This window comes from Simochromis diagramma, unplaced genomic scaffold (genome assembly GCF_900408965.1).
Source record: "Simochromis diagramma unplaced genomic scaffold, fSimDia1.1 OVJJ01000113.1, whole genome shotgun sequence".
NCBI classification, from domain to species: domain Eukaryota; kingdom Metazoa; phylum Chordata; class Actinopteri; order Cichliformes; family Cichlidae; genus Simochromis; species Simochromis diagramma.
Window position 1 is genome coordinate 489,168 of NW_024387142.1, and position 27,941 is coordinate 517,108.

Consider the following 27,941-nt stretch of genomic DNA (forward strand, 5'->3'; position numbering starts at 1 on the left):
TCCAGATCAAATACATTTTAATATTAGACAGTAAAGATCCAAGAAAATGCAGCTGTTAATTAATAGCATTTATTAAAGGGAAAAAGCTAAACTTACCTAAGCCTGTGTAAAAAAAAAAAAAAATAAAAAAAAATAATTGCCCCCTAAACCAGGTAACTGTGCAGTAAGAATGTCAGTCAATGGCTGCGAGTCTTTCACCTTACTGTGGAGGAGCTTTTGTATACTTGGGTCTAGTCTTCTTTGCAATGAAACAAAATAAAATGAAATCAGCCACCCTGGAGTGTTTTCCAGCTCAAAGCCTCAGATTTAAGTCCGGACTTTGGCCAAAATCGTTTTTTTCGGTCGTTTAGAGGTGGATAGTGGAGGAAACTGTGCTGAGGTGGACGGATCACAGTCCTGTTGAATAGCCAGAGTGTGTCTGAGCCTCAGAGCATGAACTGATGGCCCAACATTCTGCTCTTTGTTAGAGAGCAAAACTCGTGTTTTTGCTGCATGAAGTGACAAAACCAATCAGGCTTCAGGGTTTTTTTTCCTTTTAATTAAATTGTCATTTAAAAACTGTATTTTAAAAAAAATAAAAGCTTCTTATTGGGTAAAATTTATATGAGCAAAGGGTGAAAAGGGATGTTTTCGTACAGAAGGTGCGCCACATTTTATTTGATGATATATACACATGTATATACTGTATAATGCATCTTTCTATATCTAGTTATAGTGATACACAAGTCTATGTGTAGATCTACAAATGTGATGGAAAAAAACAGCATATCGACATTTCTGGTGTGAAGTTAGAAAAACTGGACGCAGAGACAGTTAAACTATAAAAATATACCAGCTATCAACCAGCAATGATGTTACCAGAACTGCTGAAGCATGGCGAGGTCTCAGGGCTGCAACTAATTTGAATTATTGTTGAGTAGCACAGTTTTCTTAAAGTTTAAGCACTCGTGTGCAACTAAATGATAATGAAAATGTCGTGTATGGAGCAGAGGATTCATGAAAGCTTGTTGAAATCTCGAGTGTCACAGTTTGTAAAGTTTTTAATGGACTTGTTAAACATTTCCTAACATTGTTGGAATTTGAGCCCAAGCAAGTTCAGGCACTGCACAGACAGGCAGAGGTCCTTTGCAGAGCACGACTGGGTTTTAGAGTTTAGGCCGCAGAGATCCAAGCACAGGTTTGTCTGAGCAGAACTCCTTCCACCAGGATGGACGCTCCAGCACTTTGCTGCCCTGCATTACTGTGGACCACAGGTGGTTGTAAATCTGCAGGAAGAGGACAAAGGAAAAGTGTTTCTTCACTTATTTAACACGGATTCTCACGCTTATTATCTGAGATTACTTGTGTTGCGATGTAGCCAAATGTAAATAAAAGTGAAATGTTTCAATGTCCTTGAAATTTGACGGACAGCAAAGTCTTTACGATACAGCTGGATTTTCTGTGTTTGTATGCGTTTACCTGTCCATCAGCGCAGCCAATAGGTGAGTTGAGGATGAAATCAGTGGGTGCCATGACATCCACCAAGGCTACTGCATCATCCTTTAGCTGTGAGAGAGACAGAGCAGATTTTACAGTCAGGCCAAGCCATCATTTCTTCAATGTCCTTCTGTTCTAGGAAGACATTCCCAAAGTACAGGAGAGCACAAGTAAGGCGCTGTTAGACCATACGAGTCAGTGCGTAACTACACGGTCCAAACGATGGATGGAGCCGCTTTGAGGTCACCGACAGATTCTGAAGCTTTGAGTTTTTTCGCTGTCTTTGTGTTTAGAAATCAAATGTTGTGAATCACAAATCTGACTGAGAGCCAGGATGCGGCCTTCTCCGGTGGACATGTCAATCAAAATGTGGACACGCCCTGAAGCATACCAGAGTTTGACTGGTACCAAAACAGTCAATGTCACGTTTAAGATCAATGTGTAAGATTATCTGCTTTACTCTGTCAAAGGAGCCACTCGTGTTTTTATTGCTCGTCTCTTAACTCATAAATACAAACAGCTGAATAAAGAACAAAAACACGACAGTACGAAATGCACACGTGTGCGTATTACAGCAACCACATTTGTAATTGCTTTGATAATTAGTGAAGCTGCGCCCTATACATAGGAATGTATATGCATTTCTATATACTTCCTGTATATCTGCCATAAAACAGATCCGGCCTCTTTCTCGTGTACCTGGGAGCAGAGAGTGAGGATTGCCATCTGGACCAGCTCAGCAGGCTTACGTCCACTCCAGTAACTACCTAGAAACAACAACACTGTGTTACATCACTACGATGAAGATTTCTCCGGGTATACAGCATCGAGCCCACTACATACCCTGGTACAGTGTCGCCATGTGGCTGCTGAGGCTCCACAGCCCATACAAGGCACAAAGTTTCCTTAATACTGGTCTGAGACCAGCTGGTGTGTCCTGATTAGTGGTCAGCTCATGAAATCTCTGCAGGCAGGTGTGCTCAATGTAGGCCATGGCCAGTGACCTGCAGTAGTAAACCTGTACACATACACATACATTTAAGTACACTGAAGACATAAAAACACAGAAACAGCTGATTTGTAATCTAACCACGTGCACGTGATCTGGACGTGTCAATCCGCAGGCCCACAAAACTCCTCTACAGGAAGCTGATCCTGGCTTTTTAAAAAGTCTAAACCTCTGATCCTCCGAGTCTCACCAGTAGATAAAGCAGAGTTTAACTGGAGCCAGTGTGGGTAAGGGGCCTTACCTACCTGCTCACCCTGGTATGAAGAAACCTGACCAGCCTAAATCAGACCCTATCAGTCCCATCTGTTAGCGGTTGCTGCCCACTTGTTATTTGTGGGATGATTTCAGTAGCCTGGACAGCAAAGAAGGATGATTTTTTACCCTGTATTTGTCCCACTAAAGAATAAAATTCAGACTTCTACGTTTCACCAAAGATGAAAAAGTGAATGTTCACTATTTGAAGCAACTTAGCACTAACAAAATAACAATCAAATACTATACTTAAACTATAAACCAATACTTATTATACTATACTAACCAATCTGCTCTGAGCCAATGCTGACTCTGTTATGTTTGGTAACAGGAGGTTGGAGAAAGGATGAGCACAGAACGATCCTGTTATTCCAGGCCGAGCTCCTGGACGTATGATGCAAATCGAAATCCTTCTGATTTAAGCTTTTAGCACAGAACAAATGAGCAGACAAAAAGCCACAAATTAGAAAATCACGTCACAGGTCGGACTGCAGCTCCGCCTCTACTGCTGCCATGTTCAGCTGTGACCGTCTGAGATCTTCTGAACTGCTCATCTGACACAAGATAAAAGGGAAGAAGCTCAAATCTATTTTACACCCCACTTTGCACTTTGGTACCTGCTCACCCTTTCTCCCCCCTCTCTCCTGCTGGGCGTCACATCTTTGCATGTTGACCATCCAAACATGTAACCATCAGTGTCCACCCACATTTATTCTACTTCTCTCTGACTCTGAGTTTAAACTTTAAAATCACTTCATTACAGTTTCTTTGCTTTTCTCAAGTTCACATCACACTGAAACATTCAGTCACATTTGGCTTCATGCTTCACTCAGTTTATTCTAATTAGATCTGTGTAATTTCACATGAACATTTCTGTAACATGAACATCAACTCAAATACAGAGTAAGACTTTCTTTTACTTTTAAACTCTGTTAGGTTATTTATTTATTATTTATTTATTTCAGGCCCGTTCTTGTTGCCTAAAATAAACTTCTCTGTAAGTCAGACGCTCTCTGACGTTAGCGTGTCGCTTTCACACACACACACACACACACACACACACACACACACACACACACACACACACACACTGCAGTATATACAGTACTGCAGATACAGGCTAATGTCTGCATCATGGTGCTGCACAGCCTGCTATGAGTATTTCTGACCTGATCTGTTTACTATGATTTACATCCTGAGTAGACGATATAAGGTTGGAGCGGACAGACAAATCTTAGAGTTAGAGGCAGAACATTTCATAGTGTTCATACTCTTTTCCCCAGACCATAGAAGCTTCCTGCTGACTAAGAAAAAAAGGCAATCAAGTTCCAAGGTCCATCACTGACAGCAGCACAGGCTGTGTCAGTAACAGGTCATCTCAAATACTGGGTTCATGCCAGTCTGGAGTAAGTTCATCTCAGATCGATGAATCCAAATCAAACGACCTTTAGCTCAGTCTGATTTGGATAAAAAGCATCAAGTTTCTGTCCAAACTTCAGCCAGTGAAGCTGCATGTGATGCTGAATGTAGAGATGGCACGATACCACTTTTTTATGTCCGATACCGATACCGATATCATAAATTTGGATATCTGCCGATACCGATATGAATCCGATATAGTGTTTTTTAATCAACAAAACTGTTTTTTAAATATCTTGCTGCATTTTGTATAAGTTCATACTCAAGTTTAAAACAACAACTACACTAAAGCTATTCTGTTATACCTGTATGCAAAAAAAATATTTCATAGTTCAACAATACTGATCAATCTGATAAACTTAAACCTACACCATCCTCCCTATTCTGGTATTTTAAAGAGTACTTAGCATAAATATTAAGCAACCTAACTAATAGGGTTCCAACTCCCAGCAACAACAAAAATAAATAAATAAAAAATAGGGAACCACCCCTCACGCTCCACCTCATGATGCTTAATCGACGTAATCAACCTTAATTTGATGCAGTGTGAAAAAAAAATGCACAGAAATCAATTATTTTTCAAGAAATATTAAATAGATTCAACATCTTTCTTCAACAAAATTGCAGACTGCACAGATGGTACCTTCCCAAAGGAAAAAGTACTATAGCTTACTAGGGTATATATATTAGACTTAATTACTATATACAGTAATGGACTTCTATTCATTTTACATCAGATTAAAACTTTGGGTGTCAGATAATTATTTATTAAAAGCTAGACATTTTAAATGAGAATAAGAAAGAAAAGTATGTCTTTGTGCCCCCTTTTCCCTGTTAATGTCCTATCGGCCCCCCTGGCTAAACTTTGCTAGATCCACCCCTGCACAGTTACCAGCGTCAGCTACGTAGAAAAAGATCCTCGAGTAGAAAGTAATATTAAATAAATTCTAACAACAGCTGATCAAGCTTAAACGTGCTGCTGTTGTTCAGCCGCTGGTTTCCTCTTTCTGGTGCAAAGTGGGCCAAAAGCAAACTAGAGACACGGACTCGCGAGAGAAAAGCCGATCAGCTGATCATTAAGCAGTTTCATGATTGAAGTAGCAGCAGGAGAGGCAGTCGCTCCATATATCGTTTGTTAAGCTTAACGCAGGAATGCTTTACAAACATTCAGAGATGGACTTACACACTTGCTTTACTTCTCTCGGGGATAACTTTGTCGGAGATGAAATGCCGGGTTGCTAGCGAAGCTCCACATGCTATCCAGACCACCGACAGGTCCCGCATGCCACAGCCGCTCTATCACGTGATGCATACTGCTCCGACGTGCTAACGTTCTGAGGTGAGTTACGGCGTGTTGCAAGTTTTGTGAGGTGCTTTCGTGATATTTAATGGATCGGATTACATTTTTTTATTTTTCTCCGATATCCGATCCAGTAATTTAGGTCAGTATCGGACCGATACCGATACGTAATATCGGATCGGTCCATCTCTAGCTGAATGCCACCAGAATCAGATGTTTGGATGTATGTGTGTGTCTGCACACAGTCGTTGGTCTTACTTGGCAGTTGTTACGGGCTTCAAAGTCATTGTTGCCCAACGCTCGCTCTTGTTCCAGCTTCTTCTGACTCTCCTCCAGCAGGAAACACACAAGCCACTTATAGGCTGCCAAAGGCACTGACAGACAAGGGGGAGGATGTTAGCTACACTGGAAAGGTTTCAGTAATACAGTCTGTAGTCAAGCTGAACCAGTCACAGCAGAAAGGCAGATACATTTACATGTTTATGGCCAACTATTATAAATCACAATCAGGCAGCTTACAGTGCAGAGAAGCAGACACATGCGGCTCTATCAGTTCCCCTTTTTATTTATGTTCCTTTTTTCTTAAATGTTCCCCACCTCCCCTCCTTTGTAATCACATCGATGGTGTTGGGTTAGGACCAGCGTGCAGTGTGGGGTCCTCTCAGACCCACAGCAGAGGCCTGTTTCTTACTGGGTCAGCAGGGAAATGAATATATGACTATCAGGGCTAAGTGACTAAAGTTCACTATACTCTTGTTTGTGGAACATATTGAAAATTACACATTTACCTCATTTGCAAATCTCGCTCTGTTTTAAAAGGTTTAGTATATAAGAGGATCTGAAAGGAAGGAATTCCACTATCTCATGTAAAAGTTGATTGGAAGCTGTAGCAGAAAGTAACGTACCTGCAGAATCCACACAGTCGTCCACTGTGAGTGCAGTGAACCTGCTTTTGAGGATCTCCTGAGACTCCTCCAGAAAATCCACGGTGTGAAAGGGAGACTCAATCCGCACACCATCTGACCCCCCATAACCAAACACCAAAGAGAGAAGCTTCAGTGACTGACCCAGCCCATCTATTGACCTTTACTGCAGGTATTTATAATCTGTTGGTGAAAGGAGGACTGACCACGCTGTTTTGCATGGAGCCAGGAGAGCAAATAGCTGCTGGTCTGTTGCAGCAGCACGTTGTTGTCTCCTTCATATGTGCAGTTTGGGTCATTGTCATCACGCAGGTCACCCAGCCGATTCACTGAAATAAAAAAGGAAACACTGACGTATACACACAGTACTGCGCACAAGTGTTAGGCAGGTGTGAAAAATGCTGCAAACAAAGAAAGCTTTCAGAAGAAATGATGGTTTATTGGCCCCAAATGTATTCTGCAGCAGGACAACGAGCCCAAACACACAGCCGGTCATGGAGAGCTATCTTCAGCGTGAAGAAGAACAAGAAGTACTGGATGGTCCGGCCCCCACAGAGCCCTGATCTCAACATCGAGTGTGTCTGGGCTTACAGACAGAAGGATGTGAGGACGCCGACAACCACAGCAGACCTGTGCTTAGTTCTCTGAGATGTTTGGAACGACCTACCAGCAGAGTTCCTTTAAAAACTGTGTGTGGACATAGAAGAAGGCAAAGGTTGGTCCCACCAAAGATTGATGTGATTTAGCTCTCTCTCGATACCTACTGCAACCATTACCGATCTACACCACAGCAGCAGTGATCAGTGAGATGCTTGGCTACAAGCTCAACAGTCAAACAGAGCAGTACCCTCCACAGAGAAGGAGACTAGAGGCTAAGCTCAAGGTAGCACAGAGGGAAGTTAGCAAACTATCGGAGCCCCAGAAAGGTGCAACAAAGAAAGTGCCTAACAAGTACAGCAAGCTGTCCATTCCCGAGGCCTTGGAAACTGCCAAGCAACGACTCACAGCCTTGACCAGCCAAGGAGGTTCACCAGAGAGACAGAAGGCAGGAGAATGAACCAGCTGTTCTCTACAGAACCATCCGAGGTGTTCTCTCAGTGACACGAGAACAATGTTGCTACAAAAATGGTGAGAAAAAGCCAGTTAACAGTGGAAGAGAGACAGACCATCATGACACTTAAAAATATAGGTCTTTCCTCCAGAAACATTTCAAAGAAAGTCGTCAGTGAATCGATTCCTTCACCATCCAAAGGCACTCAGGAACTGTGACAGGAAGAGGTCTGGCAGACACAAAGACACAGCTGAATCAGAGGACAAGTTTCTGAGAGTTAACAGCTTGTGTGATGGCGGCTCACAGATCAACAGCTTCAAGCGTAATAGCGGTCGTAGTGAGCAAGTCTCAGCTTCAGCTGTGAAGAGAAGACTTCGAGCTGCAGGTTTGACAGGACGAGCTGCAGAAAGAAAGCCAGACGTCAGACTGAGGCTCGTCTGGGCCATGAAATGCTACCATTGGACTACTGAAGACTGGAAGAAGGTGTTATGGACTGATGGATCAACATTTGAAATCTTCGGTTCGTCACGCAGGATCTTTGTACGCCGTCGAGCAGGTGAAAGCTCCACAGTGTGTGGCATCAACTGTCAAACATGGAGGAGGAAGTGTGATGGTCTGGGGCCGTTTGCTGATCCAGGGTCAGTGATGTGTACAGAGAGAGAGGCTTCCTGAACCAAACTTTAACTTTACTGGCAACCAATGAAGAGAAGCTAAAACTGGAGCGATATGTGACCTCCTGTTTGTGCCAGTTAAAAGTGTTGCTGCAGCATTCTGCACAGTCTAAAGAAACAAGCAAAGAGACTTTTACAATAATCCAAACAGGATGAAATAAAAGCATGAAGAATCATCTCAAGTTCTCAAGATCCTTAGATCAGGGGTCTCAAACTCCAGGCCTCAAGGGCCGGTGTCCTGCAGGTTTTAGATCTCACCCTGGGTCAACACACCTGAATCAGATGATTAGTTCATTACCAGGCCTCTGGAGAACTTCAAGACATGGTGAGGAGGTCGTTTAACCATTTAAATCAGCTGTGTTGGATCAAGGACAACTTAAACCTGCAGGACACCGGCCCTCGAGGCCTGGAGTTGGACACTCCTGCTTTAGATGATAAAAACGGCTCTGAACCAGCCGTTTGGAGTGATGCTCTATTGAACTGTTGAATATGACACTGAGGTTTCTGAGGTCCGATTTAACAGAAGAGTCTAAGAAACTGATATGCTGTCCAATAATCAAATTATTAATATTTTCATTCATCCAAAGACAAACATTTAAACATAGGATAGTAGATTTTTCCAGAGGTGCCACTTTGTCTAAAATAGAGTTAGACTGACTGCAGAAGGATGAAACCTTTGAGTCCACATCACTAAGTTTAAATCAGCATCAAACATGGCAGAGAACCTTTCAGCAGCATCCTGGTTTATAATTCGTCTTGGAATAAAATGACAAAATAAAAAATATGCAGCTGTGGTCACTCACATGGAAACCCTCCACACAAACAGCAATTATAGTTAAATCCAAGGAGAGAACAAGGACCAGTGTGTGTCCTTTATATGACTGGGACCAGAAACACGCTGCCTAAAGTGAAAAGATTCTGTATTTTTGGATGAGTGCCTCCCTTTTATGACACTGGTTTGGTCAGGATGCACTGTGCGTTATCTTCTCTAATCTTTTTTGAGAGGGCTTTGCAGATTATTTTAAGTTCAACATTAATATACTTGATAATAGCTGACATGCAGACTTGGATCAAACCAATGTTCTGATTAGTAGATGACCTGCCTGTCCTCCTGAGAGACAGCCAGCCCTAAGTGAGCATGTGCAGGAGTGACATTGAAACAGAGAGAGAGAGAGAGACTGACTGGCCAAGTATCCGTGTCCACCACAGGCCTCCCGGCACTCCTGGATGCCTCTTTGAGCAGTCCATGATCCCAGTGGTTTGCTGGAGCAACCAATTGCATGGATCTCTCTGCCCATCCCTGCCTGAGAAACACAGATATATTCAACTTTACTTCACAAAAACCGAGCATTCCAAATACACACATGCTGCATGCTTACTCACTGTGTCAGTGTTGTCTTTCAACATCTGTCCAATCTGAAACTCAACAAAGTTCGTTATGATGGATTTGGTGAAGTTTTCAAGAGCATAGGCTGCCGCCAAGTACGGAATCAGACGCCATTGCTGGGAAAACACACAATAAGTAGATGGAATATAATAACAACAGCCACACTCATTCACTTATTTACTGTTGCTGTTCAATATTAAAAAACATGATTCCCACAATACACTGATGGACTCAGGAAACTCAGAATATATACCAAACCTTATTTACTCTGCACTGTGTCAGCATACAGATCATTACATAAATCGTTACTGTATCTGAATCCTTCTTATGTGAGGATTTATAATTTCTGGATATTCAGTAGTTGAACTGCTTTCACATCTTCATTAACAGCAGTGTGACGGTGTGTCCCCGAGGAAAGATTCAAAGCTTCCAGTCCAGATTTTATAATTCATCCAACTTCAGTCGTTTGTTTTATTGTTACTTGGCATCCATTTCCATAATGTATAAGATATTTTAATGATTCAATTATACTTTAATTCCAATAATAAAAGCCGCACACAATAGTGATGTAACTGCCACAAACAGTAACTTTAAATCTAAACAGAAACTCACCACAACTCAGACCTAACGCTGAAAATAAGAATGAATGAAACAGCTCTGACAGTGGTTAATATTAATCTATGGATGGCTCCTAAGCAATGATTATTTAGTAAAACTGACCACGTTTTAGTCGCTTCAGAAAGGCGAGCTGGTCTGATGGGCTCTAACAGTAACTGTCAGCAGTCCTTCAATCACAGAGCTCACATGCATAAATGTGCACAGCTTCCTCATTCTGATAAAACCAGGGATGCAAAACTCAACCTAAGGTCCTGTTAAAGGTTTTCACACCACTGCTACGTTGGAGCAGTTGTGTGCATGTGCAACTTTAACATTTCAATCCGAGCCCCTCTTGGTCGGCACTAAATCAACATGAACCAACAGTTTCTCTGTTACTATCAATAACTCGCCGGTCTTCGTTTCTTCCTCTGTGAAAAGTTTGGGTGTCAACCTCGACAGAGCTCTATCTTTCAATTCACACATTAATAATGTTACTCGGTCTGCATATTTTCAATTGCGCAACATTAATCGTCTCCGTCCTTTTCTCCGCCCACGTCGCTGCCATTCTTGTCCACAGCCTTGTTACTTCCTGGATTGATTATTGTAATTCACTTCTTTTTGGTCTTACTCAAAAATCCATCCACAAGCTCCAGCGCGTCCAGAACTCTGCTGCCCGTATCATCTCCAGGACCCCTTCTATCCACCACATCACTCCTGTCCTGCAGCAGCTTCATTGGCTCCTGGTCAAATATGGCATCAATTTCAAAATACTCTTGCACACATTTAAGGCTATTCATCATCTCTCCCCTCCATATCTCTCTGATCTGGTTAAGATCACCGCCCCATCTCGGTGTCTCAGATCTTCTTCTTCCCTTTCGCTCTCCGTCCCCTCCCCCCGTCTTGCCACCATGGGGAGCAGGGCTTTCAGCTGCTCTGCTCCACGACTCTGGAATTCCCGACCTCCTGATTTAAGAAACATCTCTTCCTTCTCTCTCTTTAAGTCCCAACTCAAAACCCACTTGTTCAAAATAGCTTATCCCACATAACCTCTCCACTCTGCTCTTTTATTATTCTACTGTGACCTTGAGTGTTCTGAAAGGCGCTTTCAAATAAAATGTATTATCATCATCATATTATTATCATTATTATATTATTATATTGTTATTATTAAACTAACCTGGGGATTATAGATTACATAGTATTAGTACACTCTGGTGTTATCTTTCACGCTTTATGCGGCTATCTTAGTGCAGGCAGCACCAATGAATCAGCTGCTAATATACGTGGCACACTTGGAAACCCTAACAGTCCAGGTCAGTCCTGATCCTGAGAAGGGACCGGACCCGTCCATCTGCTGGCCAATAACCTGCCTCAGTAACACACGGGGCCTCCTGTCCAGCATCAGAGGGGCAAACATGAGCAGGCAGCTCGCTTACTAACATGCTGTCTATCTGCTGATTCCAGGTCTTTCTGCAGCTCTCCACAAGTAGTCACTGACTCTTGGACAACTCATATTTCATTTCACCCCTCTGTCTGAAATCTTGCACCTGGTCGTGGACGGTTTATGTGCTCACTCGAGCCTTCAGCAGTTTGGAAATTCTCGTTGACATCAGTATGTTTCCCAACAATAAGGTTGCAAAGGTGTTGAGAAAGCTCCCTGGGGTTAAACATCGAGAGGTTTCCTGTGTGACACCTGCTTATGAATGAATCAGCTGGTATTAATGTTGATATCGTGGCAGTGCTGTCTTCTAATTACTGACAGGTGGCAGCTGTCAGGCTTCAGTGTCCTAACTTTCCATGCATTTGGCACCTCACTTCCTTCATGTGCTCAACACCTTTTCCCCGTTTCACATGTCATTTTACACGTAGCTTAATTCATAGACATTTATGGTTTGATTTTTTTGAGTAAATTGAACATGTTGTTCCCAACACCTAGTGAAAATGTCAAAAACACCTTTACAAATGTATTTAGTTAGAAAACTGGGTGAAACTTATTTTACCCACTAAACGTTACCTGTACCTGATATTATTACCTGTAACTGGTACTCTAAAACAGGGATTTCCTCTGTGTCTGTGGGTCCAAACTGTCTCCTGGCAGCTGAGAAGCGGATTGCCACTGTCAAAGCTAACTTCAGGTTGTTAAGAGCCATCCTGGTGATATACACTCTGCCCCCTGATAAGGCACCAAGAGATGCCCCAAAACGCTTTTTAGGGTCCTGGAAGAGACAAAAGAGACACTGATGAGGACTGATTAAAAACACAGCAAAGATATTATTATTAGTCATTTATAAAATGGCCGTGTGGTCCTTCACAGGATTGCTGAATTGCGTTTCTGAATATGAAAGCATAAAGTGATTATTTAACTGCACTGCTAATGTTCTTGCATAAAATGCAGAAACCAAATGTGAATTCATTCATTTCTGGATCCCACAGTTCCAGCAACTACATGCCATTCAAATGCTGGGCAGGCACAGAGTACTGACAGAAATATACACACAATATTTATGCCAGTAATATGTGCTGCTCTGTTCTAAACATTTCATTTGATTATTAAGGTCAGTGAAACACTGCTGTAGGAGACGGCCTGAAGCTTCGAACTGAATCGACCTTTAAGCACCGTGTCACAGTCTGCTGATGGCAGAATTATTACAGCCTGGTTACAGAAATCAGGCAGGGTAGGATGTTGGCTTTGTTAGGGATCTGTTAAAGATCTTTGTGAAGGCGCCCATAAGCTGGTCAGCACATGCCTTGAGTACACAAACCATCAGAGGCAGCAGCCTTCACTGGGTTCACTGCACTGGGCACTGGGTCTAATGTGTTTTTCCTCTGTTGGCACATTCTACGTACTGTGAGTCCGTCTTTAACCATGCTTTGTTAGAATCACCAGCACTGATGAAAGCCCCGTCCACCATGTATTTGGTGATGATACTGTGCACCTGGCATTAGCCATGCTAACGTAACCCAACCACTGCAGGAGCCTTCCTATACCCTGCACCCTGCACTGCGTGGTGTTGGATGAGGGTGCACAGCAGAGACGAGTCGGACACAAGTGTTCGATTTGTGGCTGGACTGCACAGTTTATTCAGACTAGGGTCGGGTGATATGTAAAAATTTTCCAACCAACAGTCAGTCCAACAATCGCCGATGGGCGATATATTCTTTTTGATGGGCGGGGCAATGTAATTATGCGCAGACGGATTTGCACATTTACAACACAGAAGAAGTCAAACATGGACGAACTAGTTTCCAAAAACAAAAAAACCTCGCTGTCAGCGTTAACGCGGCTTAAACATAGTCATCACAATTAAACATGTTAACACGTTCGACACATCTGGAGTGCAGAACGAACAAACTTTCGACAAACTGCTTGAAATGCGTTGACAGAGACATTTCAGGGATTCAGACTCAGTCTGCACTGAGTACGTAATATCGGATTGGTCCATCTCTACTATATACCACGATGGCGGCACACACAGTTGGAGCAGCTTATGGCTCTCCGTCTCAGTTCTGCTTTCAAAATTTGCTGCACCCGCCAGAGCCTCTGATAAGTGGCCTGACAATAGGTTGGAGATGGTCCAGGATGAGTCTTTCCAGGGTCTTCATGACGTAAGAAGGCAGTACCACAGGTCTGTAATCCTGGGGGTCTCTGGGACGCGGCGTCTTCGGTACAGGATCGAAGCATGATGTTTTCCACAGCACTGGGACCCTCAGATTCAGACTCCTCATGAACAGTTTATGAAAGACTCCACAAAGCTGGGGGGGCACAGGGCTTGTGGACGTGGGGACTCACCCCGTCTGGTCCAGCAGACATGCCACTCCACACCTCTCTCATGCTGCTGGAGTTTCCACTCCACCTTTCTTCTGTAATTGTTCTTAGCCTCTCTGATCTTGCCCTTAAGAACACCTGAACCATTCTCACCTCCTCTTGTTATTTGGGTAACAATGGACCATCCGAGCTGGGACAATGGACTAGGTGCAAAAGGTTGTGTTGATACACTCAGTAAGCTCATTGATGTCCTCACCATGTCCTCACCTCACAGAGTGTCGCCCAGCCTATCGCCTCAAAACAGCCCTGTAGTTCTGCTAAGCCCTCCTTCATCCATCTCCTACTAGTGGTCACAGGCTTGCCTTTCACACAATAGGCACAAAGCGGGGAGCGAGATGAATCAGGTGGGGGCTGTGGGGTTAGGCGAGGGAGGAACATAAAGAGCCCCCAACATTCTCCAAAAGTTGATCCTGTTCATCTGGACGTAGCGTTTTGTGGGAGAAACGTTTCGTCATTCATCCAGGTGACTCCTCCAGTCTCAGCTGACTGCAGGTTTCAATCTTATAAACAGGACATTTGCATAATGACTGAAACCAGCCCACTGAAGGAACAACATTACATGTGGGGGGGACTCCCAGCAGCTTTCAACCGCTGGTTGTCAGAAATGCCGCTTTCAGCCAGATAAGTGACTGTATCTCTACATTTACTGTTGATAAGTTTTTAACCGCTTATAATTTCAATAACTTATAAATAATTAGTTCTTTAAAGAAAGAGCATCTCTGAAATAAACCCATTGTTCTCTAGAATATGGTTAAAGGTTATATCTAAATAAGCTAAGGCACAGGAAATCAGGCTGTTGAGTTTGAAGTGCCTTCTTTGGCTGCCACTGGAAATCTGCACTGACCTTAAATGGTGTCACGTAGCGACCATCAGGAGTCAGATCTCCGGTCTTATTCAGCAGGTTCTCGCGTGGGATTCTCACATTGTGGAACATCGCAAACCTGTTGTGAGAGAAAGATGTAAATGTTACACAAAAGAATTGGTTACACATCAAAGAGCGAGCCATTCAGTGGATCCTAATGTTTCTTTGTTTCTGGTGTGCAGGCAGGTCAGGCAGATATTTGTTGTTGTTGTCATCATCATGATCATCTTTTTTTTTTTCTAATTTTTAGTCTTATGGCACCAACACATTTAAAAGAAAACAAAAGTTTGGACGGAGGCAACAAAGGACTGTAAGATGAGGCGGTACATTTTCTCAGAAAGTAAAGATGGGCAGAGGTGGAACCATTTCTGAATACTGCTAAAATAAAATTGTGAATTTTATGAATATCATCATCTACAGTACAAAGTGTTAACAAAAGATTGTGGAGCAGTTTTCTTTTGTTAACACTATATTAACAATCCAGTATTGGATGACCATCATCTTTAGGCCACAGGTGGCACCGGATTATATTCTATTATTTAAAATATAGCGCAGGGCACTGAATTGGGTGATTCCCACAAAGCTGTGGTTAGTAAGTCAGGTCATATTCTCCAAAACCAAAGAGACCTCCAGGAATAAATGTTTTTTTTTTTCAAAATTCTCATCACCAGTATGTGTCTGGATCAATTTTTTTTTATGTTTTTCATTAATGTCATAAAAATCCTTATCATATAAAATGGATATAATTCTGCCAAGCTATGTAAAATCTCTATATTTATGCCTAATATTAATATATATGGTATTTAACCAAAGAAAATATTTGAATTTATTGAAAATTACTGTGTCCACGCTAAATGTTTCTCATCACCTGCTCAATAAAAAGTACTGTGTCCCTTTAAACTGACCAGCAGTCCCACAATGCATCTCTTCAGAGATAAAATCCAAAATGGACATGTGGTCAGTTGTTCCCTCTTCTCTTACTTTGTGATGTTTTTGTAATGTTACTGAATCTTCTGTCGTTATCATTACCGATATGAGATTATTCTCAATACTTTTTTAAAGGACAACATGGAGCGTCTGATGGTCTTCTAATCCCGGGTGGGATACTGTGGATCCAATCCGAAGTAAAGTCCGGGTTCAGACTGAGGCCAATGTCTATCAGTTCCAGATGACTTAAAGTAATTAGTGCGTTGCAGAAGGACACAATCTTAAAGTCTTACTCTTTACTGGAAGCATTAAATTACTTTGGTCAGAAGCACATCGATGGTTTATTATCCCCTATGTGCTGATGTTTAGTTATATCTGTGAATAGGCTTTGTTGGTTATTACAAGGTCTGGACAAACACACAAACATGATTGGACTTTTGCCCTCAGAGATCTCTGATCTTTCCCTTCCTGGGAGGCGTTCTCACTTGATATTGGCTCTCTGCAGTAGAGTATCACTTACTGTTCCTTTTATAACACTAGTGGTATTTTTGTGAACCTTATCTATGTAGCCAGTTTAATTAATAACTCATAACATCTTATTTTATAAGTCTAATCTTCATGTGTTTTATCTTGTTCGATCACCTGCTTTTTCACAGTATTCATTCACGTTGTCTGTAGGGATTCACCAGCTTAGCTTAGCTCGTAGCCTACTCACTAGCAGCATGGCACCTCCACCTGTCCCTTCTGCACTTTCCTGCTCAGTGTTCCAAATGTTTAGTTATGCACAGCTACTTTCAATACCACTGATATTTAGACTCTTTTTGTCCAATTGATCATCGAATTAACTTCAACAATTACTTTCACTAAACCAAGGGTTCAGTTGAGGAGTTGAGGAGGTCATTTAGCCATTTAAATCAGCTGTGCTGGATCAAGGACATCTAAAACCAAAAAAAAAAAAAAAGACCTGGATGACCTCTGCTTCCACATTCAGATAAAACTGAGAAATCGAGGAGGATGAGGATGATGTTGATGATGATTTATTTTTCACTTGCAGTTGCCTGCAGTGAAATTGGACCTCTTCCAGCCATACATACATTACACAAACGTCACATCGGTGAGACAGGTCAGAACAGGTAGCGTAAAGAAAAACAATGAAATGTCCCTTCTTCTTTTTGCGTTATCAATTGATCCATTTGTGATTAAGCTGCAAGCTGACAGTTGCATTAAGGGCATCATCAGAGCTGACCAGGAGCACAAAATATCCTTATATGCTGACGTTCTCCTGCTGCATATGTCAGAGCCTTTATGCTCTCTTCCCCGTGCTCTTGTCATTTTTGAATGTTTTGGCAAACTTTCAGGTTACAAGTTGAACCTGCATAAAAGTGAACTTCTCTGTGTCCACTCTGTAGCCAGGAAGGTTTCATTTTCAAATTTACAATTTAAAGTTAAATCAGAGTATGTGACCTATCGGGGGTTAAGGTTACCCACTCATACAAAGGTCTTTATGAAAGAAACTTTGTCCCGCTGCTTGAGAATACTGAGACAGATCTTCAGAGATGGACCAGTTTACCACTGCCATTAACTGGCTGCATCAGTTCTACCAAAATGAACATACGACCCAAGTTCCTTTATTTGCTTGCTACTTACCCAATAAGTATTTTATAACACTGACTAAGCATATCTCTGAATTTGTTTGGAATGGCAAAAGTCCACGAATTCGTAAAGATTTCATGCAGAGGACTAGGCCAAACTTTCAGTCTTATTATTGGGCAGCAAATATTTGAAATATGCTGCACTGGATGAGTAGTTTCACTACAGAGACTCCAGCTTGGCTCCAAATTGAGTCATTGAGTCAAACGTGCCTATGAGCTTTGTTGAGTGCAGCTCTCCCATTAGAACTGTACGACTATAAACGTAACCCTTTGCTGTATGACGCTCAGAATCTGGGTGCAATGTAGGAAAAGGTTTGGGTTACACTTAATGTCAATTAAAGCACCTATCAGCTCAAATCATATGTTCCCTCCATGATGGACTCTGCCTTTAAAATATGGGAAAGTAATGGCCTTAGAAATATCAAAGACCTTTTTGTAGATGGGATTGTTGCCTCATTCACGCAGCTCCTGAAGCAGTTTAATGTTCCTCTGGAGCATTTTTTACGCTATTTACAAATTCTCCACTTTGTAAAGAGTCGATTTCCTTTATTTCCGGAACTACCTGAGGAAACTTCTTTGGATAAAATTATTAATAAACATTCATAATACCGCCCACCCCTAAGACACAGTCATACAGTCTACATGTCAAATGTGTGGTTAAAAAGATTCATGAAGATAACTAATGTTCTTTCAGTACTCTGAAGCACTGTGTACCACTCCAGCAGACCAACAACTCTACCTGTTGACTGCAATAGCCAGTGAGAACATATTTCCACAACATCAAGGGCATCATGTCTTTATTTGCTTGTGTTTTCCATCTTATTTTACAAATGCAGCATGTGCAGTCACCTACCCATTATCCAGTCCGTTCTGACCCAGCTTCTTCCCCATGTCTCCGACCAGCACACCAGGCAAAGCCAGCAGGGTCTTGGGATCTCTCAGCTGGAGCAGAGTGATTACAGCTTAACTGGCTGTGTGTCAAATAATACACAAATCTACACAAACAGCTGAAAATAACACAGTATAAGATACCTGCAGTATGACAACTCTGCTGATCATACATGATTTCTAACGCTTTTAGAAATCGTGGTGTTCAAGTCTTTTCAGACAGTTATCATTTTTAAGAAATAATGAAAATGAAAATAACACACCATTTTGCTTTTATTTAAAATAAATAGTCTTTTGTATGCATCTTCCTTTTTGTAAGGGCCGTGCAGCCCACGTTGTAGGTTATGCACAGCGCACAAGTGAGCGATAGCAGAGAGTCCAGGCAGGGTAGGTTGACATGAGGATTTGTGAGAGAAGAATAGCAGTAAGAGTGAAAAGGAAAGGTTTATCTGGTGGACGTGAGACCTGCTGACAGGATGACAAGCTGGAGGTGGCAGAGTGGAAGATACTAAGGCTTCTTTATTGAGAGTGAAGAGAACGGACCAAATTAGGAATGACATAAATTAGAGAGACAGCACAGGTCAAGCATTCTGGAGACAAAATTAGACAGACATGCAAGCAACAGGAAAAGAGGAACCACAGAAAAGATTTACATGTCCTCCACTAAGGGAAGACGTGTAGAGGGCTGCTGTAGCAAGAGGATGCTTGGGACGGGGTGAGACGGAGGCAGATATCTGCTGTGGTGCAGCTGAAAAAAAGTTACTTGAGGGACGCCATCTGAGCTTGAACAATGATCAGGTACTAGTGATGAGCAGAGCGAGGCGTGTACGGAGGTTTCAAAACAATCTGAATCCCATCTCCACAGTGACACCTGCTGGCCAATGTGGCTATTGCAACCCCGTGACAATCTTATTCTGTGAAACCGTAACACAGACAAGTCCAGCACAATTCCTAACAAAGCTACTTATTCCACCACACTGTCAATAATGGTGACCAGCACACACTTTGGGGAAATCCCCGCACAAACAAGGCAAGAAAATATTGAGCCTGCTGCAACTGTAATGAACAGGGATGGAAATTGAGAAAACCAGTTCCCAGTAGTCCAATTCCTTGGACTTGTTAGTCTGCCTATCGATCCAGTTCTAGCACTCGCACTACAATCAGCTGATTTCAGTCTGCGGGTCAGAGGAGGAAAATAGCAACATTTACATTTATTGCACAAAAGGATGAGATAAACGGTAAAGTGGGAAACTGCATGCAGGACAGAAACAACCGCAGAATGTTCCTCACACAACTTTGACAACTTTGGCAAGCATCTGCCAATAGAGCATGCTAACGCAAAGCTAGCTAAGAACACAGAGTGAAAGCTGAATGAGTGCCGAGCCCAGCAGCCATCTTTTCTTTTTGCAGTCAGCTTTGAATTCTACTAAGACAAAGACCTTAGAGATGGAAGATTTGTGCTGGTGTGTGGAGTTGTAGCCTCATTGTTATTTTTATTGCTAGCTTTTTTATAGAGCAACTTATGTAACAAGTAGTATAATAAATAACCTTTTCCCAGGAGTAATTAAGTATCATACTGCATTACTTTTAAGTAAAGTGTTCTGTGAAACGTGTAATAACGGCGTTTTTAATTAACAACTCTAATCACAACAAAGAAGGTAAACACCTCAACAACCGTGGACACATCTGACCCACAGCATGGAATTAATCTGCATGACTGTCATTTCTTTCCTGCTGCTTAGCAACGGCGGTGACTCTCAAAACAAAGTGAACATGAACCCAGTGAGACTCGATAAGAGAACAGATAAGGTATCAAACTGATATTGATAACGGAATAAGAATCACTACATTCTTATCAATTCCCATCACCAGTAATGAACAGAGTGCTTCAACAAAATTCTCCCTCTGTTAACATTTGTGTTGTTCACAGTAACTCAATAAAATAAAACGTAAATGATAATATTAAGTATAACCACAGGTTTTTTGTTAGCTTGCTCACAGCCCTCAGAACTTTCTAGGAGCTCATGTCATCAGGTTTCCTCTACACACTGTCAAGTAAAGCTAGTAGCTGGCATGTGTTAACTTTTATTTTTAATTAATTTAAAATTATATTTAAATGAAAAAATGTAATTTGTTTCCTTCTTCATAAAAACAAACATTTGTTTACAGGGTCTAATTCAGATCAAGTGTAACAGTCCATTTCATGCACGTCCATCAGTTAAATCATCCTCTGCTGAAGCGCACCGAAATCTAGTTCGCTCTGAGTCGCGTGACCTGGATGATTTGAACCACACTGAAACATCAGCACCTCAGAAGCTCGACAGAGTGTCAAAACAGCAGTAGTGAGCTTCACATCCCTATCAGTTACTAGAAACTTAGCTGTGAGGTCTCCTATGGCTCTAAACACTGTTGGAGTGGATGGTCTTATTTCAATAGCTACCTGACAACACACAAGCTCTTGGACTTGCTGATAGTTGCCTTGTACCTTGTGATGCAAGCAGCCATTTCTTTAAAGATATTCAAATTCACCAGAACTCACCGGGACAACAAAAGAGTGCAGTCCGTGGCACACCTGATCAGGTGTGTAGAGCTGAGCATACACCACAGCATGGGTGGCAGTCTTTCCCAGGTTCCCCACCCAGAACTTTGCAGCCTCAAAGTCCGGAGAGTTGATCACGAACTCCTACAGAAGAGAAACAGAAATCAGTTCAAGTGAGGAGAAATTGAAATTCCTCCATGTGACCCTCAATTAGTCAAATGAAAAGTCAGCTATTAGAGACTTACACTGTATGACCTAAGGGGTGCGCTCTCAAATGCCCTCATAATTTTAAATTAAAATTTTATTTGATTTCATTATCTTATGACAAGATCGCATGAAACGGCCAAAAGTCGACAGTTAAAATTAAGCTCACAACTTTAACAAACTTATATAAAAGTCTTAAAATGTAATGTGGTTGGTTGGAAGTGGAAGAGAAAGCTTAGCAACTTCTAGATAAGAGCCCAGATGAAGCATTTCTGGAGGGTGTAGCTGTAAAAGGGAGTTTTTCCTTCCCACTGTTGCCAGAGCGCTTGCTCATTAGGGGTGTCTGATTTTGGGGGTTTCTGTATTATTGTAAGGTCTTTATCTTACAGTATTAAATGCCTTCAGGCGACTGTCGTTGTGATTTGCCACTATATAAATAAAATTGAATTGAACTGGATCTACAGGGCAGAGCCCCACACCGTAATCACAGTGCAGTCAGACAAATGCCATTTTCCAGGCGACCACCAAACCAAGACTGCTCGATCAGATCAGCAGTAGGAGAAGCAGTATGAGAAAATACCTACCAATCCTGGAGACCGAGCAATACTGGAAGACCATATGGGAGAAGGACGATGTCTTTCACCCGAGTGTCTTGCCCAAGGACACAACGACCGAGACTGTCCAAGCCGGGGCTCGAACCGGCAACCTTCCGATTACAAGGCGAACTCCCAACTCTTGAGCCACGATTGCCCGTACAATGTAGCTTGCCATCACCAGTGTGTGAATGGGTGGATGACTGGATGTGTAAAGCGCTATATAAATACAGGCCATTTACCATTTACTTAACAACAACGCTCAGTTTCCACAAGAGTAGACCACAGCAACCTCCTGAACAGGATCCAGTAACCATCACAGTGGCAAACATCCAAGAAAGAGTCGTCAGCATGAACAGCTGGATAACACCAGGCCCTGATGATCCAAACCCACTGGCTGAAGCAGCAAACTGCACTCCATGAGCACCTGGCAGCACAAATGAACCAGCTGCTATGGAAAAGACATGCTCAGAAGGGCTAACGAAAGGCGAAACAGCAGCTACTGGTAGACAGAGCAGTAGCCCGAGACTGTAAGACCAGACTGACAGACCTGTGCACCGCCTGCATTGACTATAAGAAAGCCTCAATGACTCAATGCTCCACACATGGATCCTGGAATTCTTAGGGATCAAGGGGACCCTCAGAACCTACAGTGGGGATGTGAAGAACAACACTAGAGGCCAACTTCAAGCTAATAGCGCAAGTGGCATCAAGTGCACGATCTACCAAGGAGATGCTCTCTCCCCACTGTTCTTCATAAGCCTGAACCCCCTCGGTGAAGTCATCAAATCTGGCTATGGATACCTCCTCTACATGGATGACTGTACTCCAAGAGTTCACGAGACATTGATTAACTGATCTATACCACTAGGATCTACAGCAATGACACTGGAATGTCATTCGAACATGAGCAGTGTAGTTGGATGGTAACAAAAACAGGGAATAATCAGCTAGTCAAAGGAGGACAAGCCCGACCTCAGCATGCATGAAGGGTTTCACTCCAAAGCACCCTGAGACTACAAGCTAAGGCGAAGTAAGGTTGCCATGGACTACTGTGTGTAAAAAACACTTTTCAAGATGAAACTACAAAGATCCATGAGTACATTAGGAAGATGGCCACATTCGATTATGTGTTTAGTGAATTCCTCAGGCAGCAGAAACCCAAGAAAGATGAAGAGCAAGAAGTGGAACCATCATGGAAGAAGAGGCCCCTGCATGGCATGTACAACCAGCAGACAGAAAGTGGCTGATATCAAAAAACCCCAGGAAGCGGTTCCTGTGGTACTCTGAGCATTTGGTGCAGTAACCCCAAAAATGGGAAGTTGGCTCCAGCAGTTCCCAGGAATGACATCCAAAACCCATCCAGATAAAGACTGCCTGCAAGGTGGTGTGTGTGTGTGTGTGTGTGTGTGTGTGTGTGTGTGTGTGTGTGTGTGTGTGTGTGTGTGTGTGTGTGTGTGTGTGTGTGTTTGTGTTTTCAGAGTGCACTGACCTGAGTAGAGGGGTCATACTTGGCCGTGGTCCTCATGGCTCTGGTGTTACTGCCATGGCTCAACTCAGTCAATGCAAAGCATCCAAAGATCTATAAGCACATATGTAAAAGTTTCATGAACACAACAGCAGACAGTGAGCAGTCGACTCCTTTCTCCTCTTACTCAGGATTCGCTGTCTTACCCTCAGGTCTTCGGTGTTTTCAACAAATTTCTTATGTCTGCTTGACCCTGAGTTGGCAACAGTTGCTCCAAACATCTGAAACATAAAAGGTTTTGAATCTAAGTCACTGACTGACACGATAAAAGAAAAACAAATAATAACAGCTATGTGAAGATATTAAACAAATGAAAGCTTTTCCACAATTTTAAAAACTGATTTTAACACAACCGATCTTTATGCAGAATACCCTTTTAGTGATGTTTTGCTAAATGCATCCTGGAGAATAACAATAGTGGCTCAATCCAAAAACTAGAAACTTCCTAATGTTTGTGGAAATTCAAACAAACAAACAAACCACACGTTCTATGGTTTAAAATTACAGTGTTGCTTGTTTTAGAGTGAAAATGGCTGTGGCTTTGCAAGTCATAAACCTTCTTAACATTGCTCAGAAACACATTCTTAGTTATTTCATATAACATACACTCTGTGTGTCTGTGTGAGGACATTTTACTCAAACACAATTACCCCCAGGCTGAGGAAGAGCTTAGCAACCAAGGCCCAGTCATACATGCCCAGACAGTCGTCGAGGTACATCGCTTTCCAGGGACTGGCCATCGCCTCTTCCTTGGTGACAAAGTTGTACCGAAGCAGCTGCTTCATTCTGTGAATTTTCATATGGAGTTTTATTGTCTTTAGAAAGTACCGACTTACAGAACAGAGGACACGACAGGTGCTACATAACTTCAGCTGTAGTTTACCAAGTAGATACCTCAGAAAGTTCAACTCTCTCTTTTTCTCTATGGGGACATCTTCACCAGGCTGACGGGCAAACAGAGGGTCGTTCTCCAGTGTCCTGAACACATGTTGCTGTAATGTGGAAATGACCAGACAGAGTAAGACAAAGTGAAATCCACCTGACAAAATGCTTCATAGTTGATAGCCATGGCTTAATGGAAAAAAATATGAACATTAAAAGAGGTGAAATGTCTCCATGTGATCTTGTTTGCATGACATTCATTGTATAATACAGTTGTTTGTGATATTGACATTTTTCATCCTAAAGTTAAATCTAAGCTGATAGCTGCTTGAGCTTTCATAAATTAAAAGTATTTGTCGCATAATTCTGCAGATGAAAGTTGAGCCCTGCTCTGAAAACTGCCAGCGTTTGAAGAAGAGCTGCAAGAAGCTAAAGTGTTAGCCAAAGAGGAAGGCAAATTCAAAGGTTGTTCTTCAGCCTGGAAATGGTAACAAGAACGTACAAGAATCCCACATTCATCTTAACATCAACTTATCCTGTATGTTAAGATTTTATTTTGGACTACTTACTTTAGGAACACTAAGGAATACTTCAAAGAACCTCCTTAATCCCACAGACACATGCTCCATAGAGGAAGCAGAGTCTGGAGACGAGGGGGGCGACTCATCCTTCAGTACGGGTGAGGTCACTGAGGCAGTTAAACAAATGCTTAGTGGCAGAGCTCCTCGGGTGGATGAGGTTCTTGAAGGTTCTGGATGTTGTAGAGCTGTCTTGGTTAACACACCTCTCCAATATTGTGTGGAGATACGGGGCGGTACCTGAGGAGACAGTTCCCATTGGCAGGGAGGGAGACCGAAGGGTGTGCTCCAACTATAGGGGGACCGGTTCATAATTTGAATGAGAGTGTGTGTGTGTGTGTGTGTGTGATGTTTAACTTCAAATCTTCCTTCACAGAAGGCCACACTCTGAATAATGATAAACCGTGAGTAACCTTTCAATGCTTCAAAGATATGTCAGCAGTAAGAATCAAAAGCAACAGCAGGAAGAAGAAACACGAAAAGCTGGAGGAGTACCAAGGGCTCAGAGAAGAGCTCGAGAAGATGTGGAGGGTGAAGGTAACGGTGGTCCCCGTGGTAATCGAACCAGTCGGTGCAATGGCCCTCAAGCTAGGCGAGTGGCCCCAGCATGTCTCAGGAACAACATCATATCTCTGTCCACAAGATATGATGCTGCACTGGACCTGCAAGCTGTGTGTGTGTGTGTGTGTGTGTGTGTGTGTGTGTGTGTGTGTGTGTGTGTGTGTGTGTGTGTGTGTGTGTGTGTGTGTTGGTCAATAGCTCAGAAGCAGAATCATGGAGAAGTGTGATGATTTATTCTAAGAGAAGTGAAAACGCAATAGTTAAAGGTGAGGATGTAAATACATCCTCCTGTCTAGGGATGGGTATCGTTTAGGTTTTATCCGATACCGGTGCCAAATCGGTACTTTTGAAACGGTGCCGGTGCTTAAACGGTGCTCGAACCGGTGCTTAAAGAATGGAGAACACAAAATTGGTCCAAAAACCTCTCATGTTCAGCTGGGTTTTTTTGTAAAAAGATAACAATGTTAGCCTTTTCTGCAGCTATGTGGCATATATGGTATCACTCTTGGCTGGAAGCAGTGCTTAAACAATGGAAAAAACACAAACTTTGTCCAAAACCTCTCATGTTTAACTGTTTCCCACTTTTTCTTTGGTCATTTTAGCCTTTTGGGCCAGGGTGAAGGGAGTATCTGCCATCAAACAAGAAGACAGCCGCATGTAGCTATGATGATGTTTGCTAGTTCACCTTACATGCATTAATGTAATAACGTGGTTAGCCTACTCAACGTAAATTACACACGAACAACATTAAGCTACTCACGCAGAGAAGAACGGCTGCTGCTGCATCATCATCCGTCATCATTTCTGCTACACTGGCAGGGCTAGGGGCCAGGACTCTATTCTTCGGGTTTTTGGGGGATGTTGCTCCGGGTCCGATAACTGGCAACCCACCCGACGTGCACAGTGTGAGGTCTCGCAGCAAGCTATCAAATGCGGCGCATTTCTGGGCTTTTAAAAAAAACGCTATGCGTCGCCAGCTGTTTAATCGGATTCTTGGTGTTACCTCCTTTGACAGTATCACAGTATCAGCTTAAAGCACTTGTTGCAGGCTGCTGAGTTTGCATATTTTGCTGTGAAGTACAGCCAGACTTTTGACCGCTTCGCCTTGGACATTTTAAATCTGTAGCTCTGCTCTAACAGAACGTACGTACCTGGCCCCGCCTACTATCCTCGGAAACGTAAAATGATTGGCTAGAAGTGTATCACAGCTCAGGAAAAAAAAGCACCGAAATAAAGCACCGAAATGTGCGCTGCTTTTCGGTCTGGTTACTACCGTTTATGTCAGAACCGGTGCCATCATGGCACCGGACACCGGTACCCATCCCTACTCCTGTCTATGCTCTAAGTGAAAATCTCTTGGCTTCTCAGTGGCAAGTTACAACAGTTTAGGCTTACCATATAATTTTCCTGATCTTACGCAAACGCTGTTTAATACACAATGCCATGAGTACAGCCTGTGATGTTACCTTGAATAGATATACATCTTCTCCATCTATAAAGCGGACCATGTCCTTCCAGCTGAAGGAGGCTTTGTTCCTGTAGACATCGAGTGGGCCGCTGGGGAGGTCAGCCACGTCACGGTTCATCATGTTTTAAGGCACTGTGCACTCTGAAGAGATACAAGACAGAAGAAAATGGGACAATAAATGAACAGAACTGGTCCTAGCACTGGACGCTGTGAAAGCACACTTTAATGTGTGCACTGAAATATTATGCTCAACAGTACTGAATGCTGCAGTGATGTCTGGCAGGTCAAGCACAGAGATGAGTCCAGAGTCAGAGGCCTTACTAAGACAGGTCCTGTGCTGTGATGAGAGCTGACTGAAGCGCAGTATCAGATATTTCTTTTAAGAAAGTGTACAAGTCAGATTAAATGCATTAATGTACACATTTTGGTGGCCTTGAAGATTCAATAACATATAAATGTAATGCTGGGTTCAAAATTGTGCATTAACACCTGATAACTAAACTGCACACGCGCTTAATTTAAAGTATAATTTTAATGACAAGTTTTTTCTTCGTTGGTTTAGTGACGCTATGCAGGTACAGGTCAGTCACCCACGGGGAGGCCTACAGTGGCATTCACTGAGTGTGTATTTGCACACAGGCTGATTGTAGATTTGACCAAAGTCTTTAGCAAAGGTTTTACAGCTAGCACATCAACAATGACTACTGCACTTCAAATAAGCTCTTTCGTGTTGATATCGGACGCACAGACGGACTTTTTTACGGCTCAAGAACATCACCGACGATCAAAGACCAGCGTGACCTTTATACCTTTTTGTAACTTATCAGCTGCCAAACGCGGACCAAAGTTCAAAGCTAACAGCGTCTGGACCCGCTAATGCACGTGAAGGAGTTCCACGGCGTTGTGCTCAGCGTCACCTGCTGTGGACTGGCAGGTGTGCAAAACTAGAGAAGTGACGAAAGGAAATCCTCAAGGTTGATTCTGGTCATCTGGACGTTTTCATCGAGAGAAACGTTTCGTCACGTATCCAGGTAACTCCGTCGGTCTCAGCTGACTGCAGGTTTCCCCAACATTATAAAAGTAAAGTCTTCACTTGAATAAGCCTTTAGGTGCATACGTCACGTCACGTCACGTCTCATATCTTACCGAACGCTGCGGTTGTCACGCCGGTGTGTTGCTGGCTTCTCTGTCAGTTTCCCAACTGACCTGTGAGCTACGCGTAAGAAGGTAAGTAGGAAAAATGACGCTTCCTAACAGCGACGACAACACTTCCTCTCTGCATCCTTCAGAATAAAAGTATCCTCTAGCGCAGTGAAAAGTAACATCATTTGTTACATTTTAGGAAATC

General features: G+C 42.6%; 1 protein-coding gene and 1 long non-coding RNA gene across 5 annotated transcripts; both read right to left on the bottom strand.

Moving 5' to 3' along the window:
• Positions 1 to 532: 532 nt before the first annotated feature.
• acox3 (acyl-CoA oxidase 3, pristanoyl) lies at positions 533 to 27,879 on the bottom strand. Of its 4 annotated transcripts, none has more exons than XM_040047140.1 (19): positions 27,740 to 27,879; positions 26,592 to 26,734; positions 23,999 to 24,096; positions 23,755 to 23,890; positions 23,251 to 23,325; positions 23,069 to 23,158; positions 20,780 to 20,923; positions 18,206 to 18,294; positions 14,756 to 14,852; positions 12,119 to 12,301; positions 9,485 to 9,604; positions 9,285 to 9,405; positions 6,586 to 6,708; positions 6,362 to 6,475; positions 5,715 to 5,830; positions 2,320 to 2,494; positions 2,176 to 2,243; positions 1,459 to 1,545; positions 533 to 1,265 (listed from the first exon to the last, which is right to left on the bottom strand). In XM_040047140.1, the coding sequence occupies exons 2-19, from the start codon at positions 26,712 to 26,714 to the stop codon at positions 1,146 to 1,148; spliced, it is 2,079 nt and encodes a 692-aa protein (XP_039903074.1). In that variant the 5' UTR covers positions 26,715 to 26,734; positions 27,740 to 27,879; the 3' UTR covers positions 533 to 1,145. The 4 variants fall into 4 exon arrangements, with proteins under 4 accessions (XP_039903074.1, XP_039903076.1, XP_039903075.1 ...); XM_040047142.1 differs by lacking the exon at positions 27,740 to 27,879 and adding an exon at positions 27,511 to 27,716; XM_040047141.1 differs by lacking the exon at positions 27,740 to 27,879 and adding an exon at positions 27,403 to 27,716.
• On the bottom strand, positions 24,233 to 26,585 carry LOC120743516. Its single transcript, XR_005698225.1, has 2 exons — positions 26,454 to 26,585; positions 24,233 to 25,410 (listed from the first exon to the last, which is right to left on the bottom strand). It is a non-coding gene; the product is annotated as an uncharacterized LOC120743516 (long non-coding RNA).
• Positions 27,880 to 27,941: the final 62 nt, after the last annotated feature.

What these genes read in the sequence shown, in the direction of transcription:
- acox3 (XM_040047140.1), bottom strand. Translation starts at nt 26,714, where the DNA reads ATGATGAACCGTGACGTGGCTGACCTCCCCAGCGGCCCACTCGATGTC. An exon ending in TTTTAGAGTACCAGTTACAG is followed by an intron (nt 9,605 to 12,118) that starts GTAATAATATCA and finishes GTGTTTTCCCAG; the next exon opens with CAATGGCGTCTGATTCCGTA. An exon ending in TGGACACGGATACTTGGCCA is followed by an intron (nt 6,709 to 9,284) that starts GTCAGTCTCTCT and finishes TTTTTATTTCAG; the next exon opens with TGAATCGGCTGGGTGACCTG.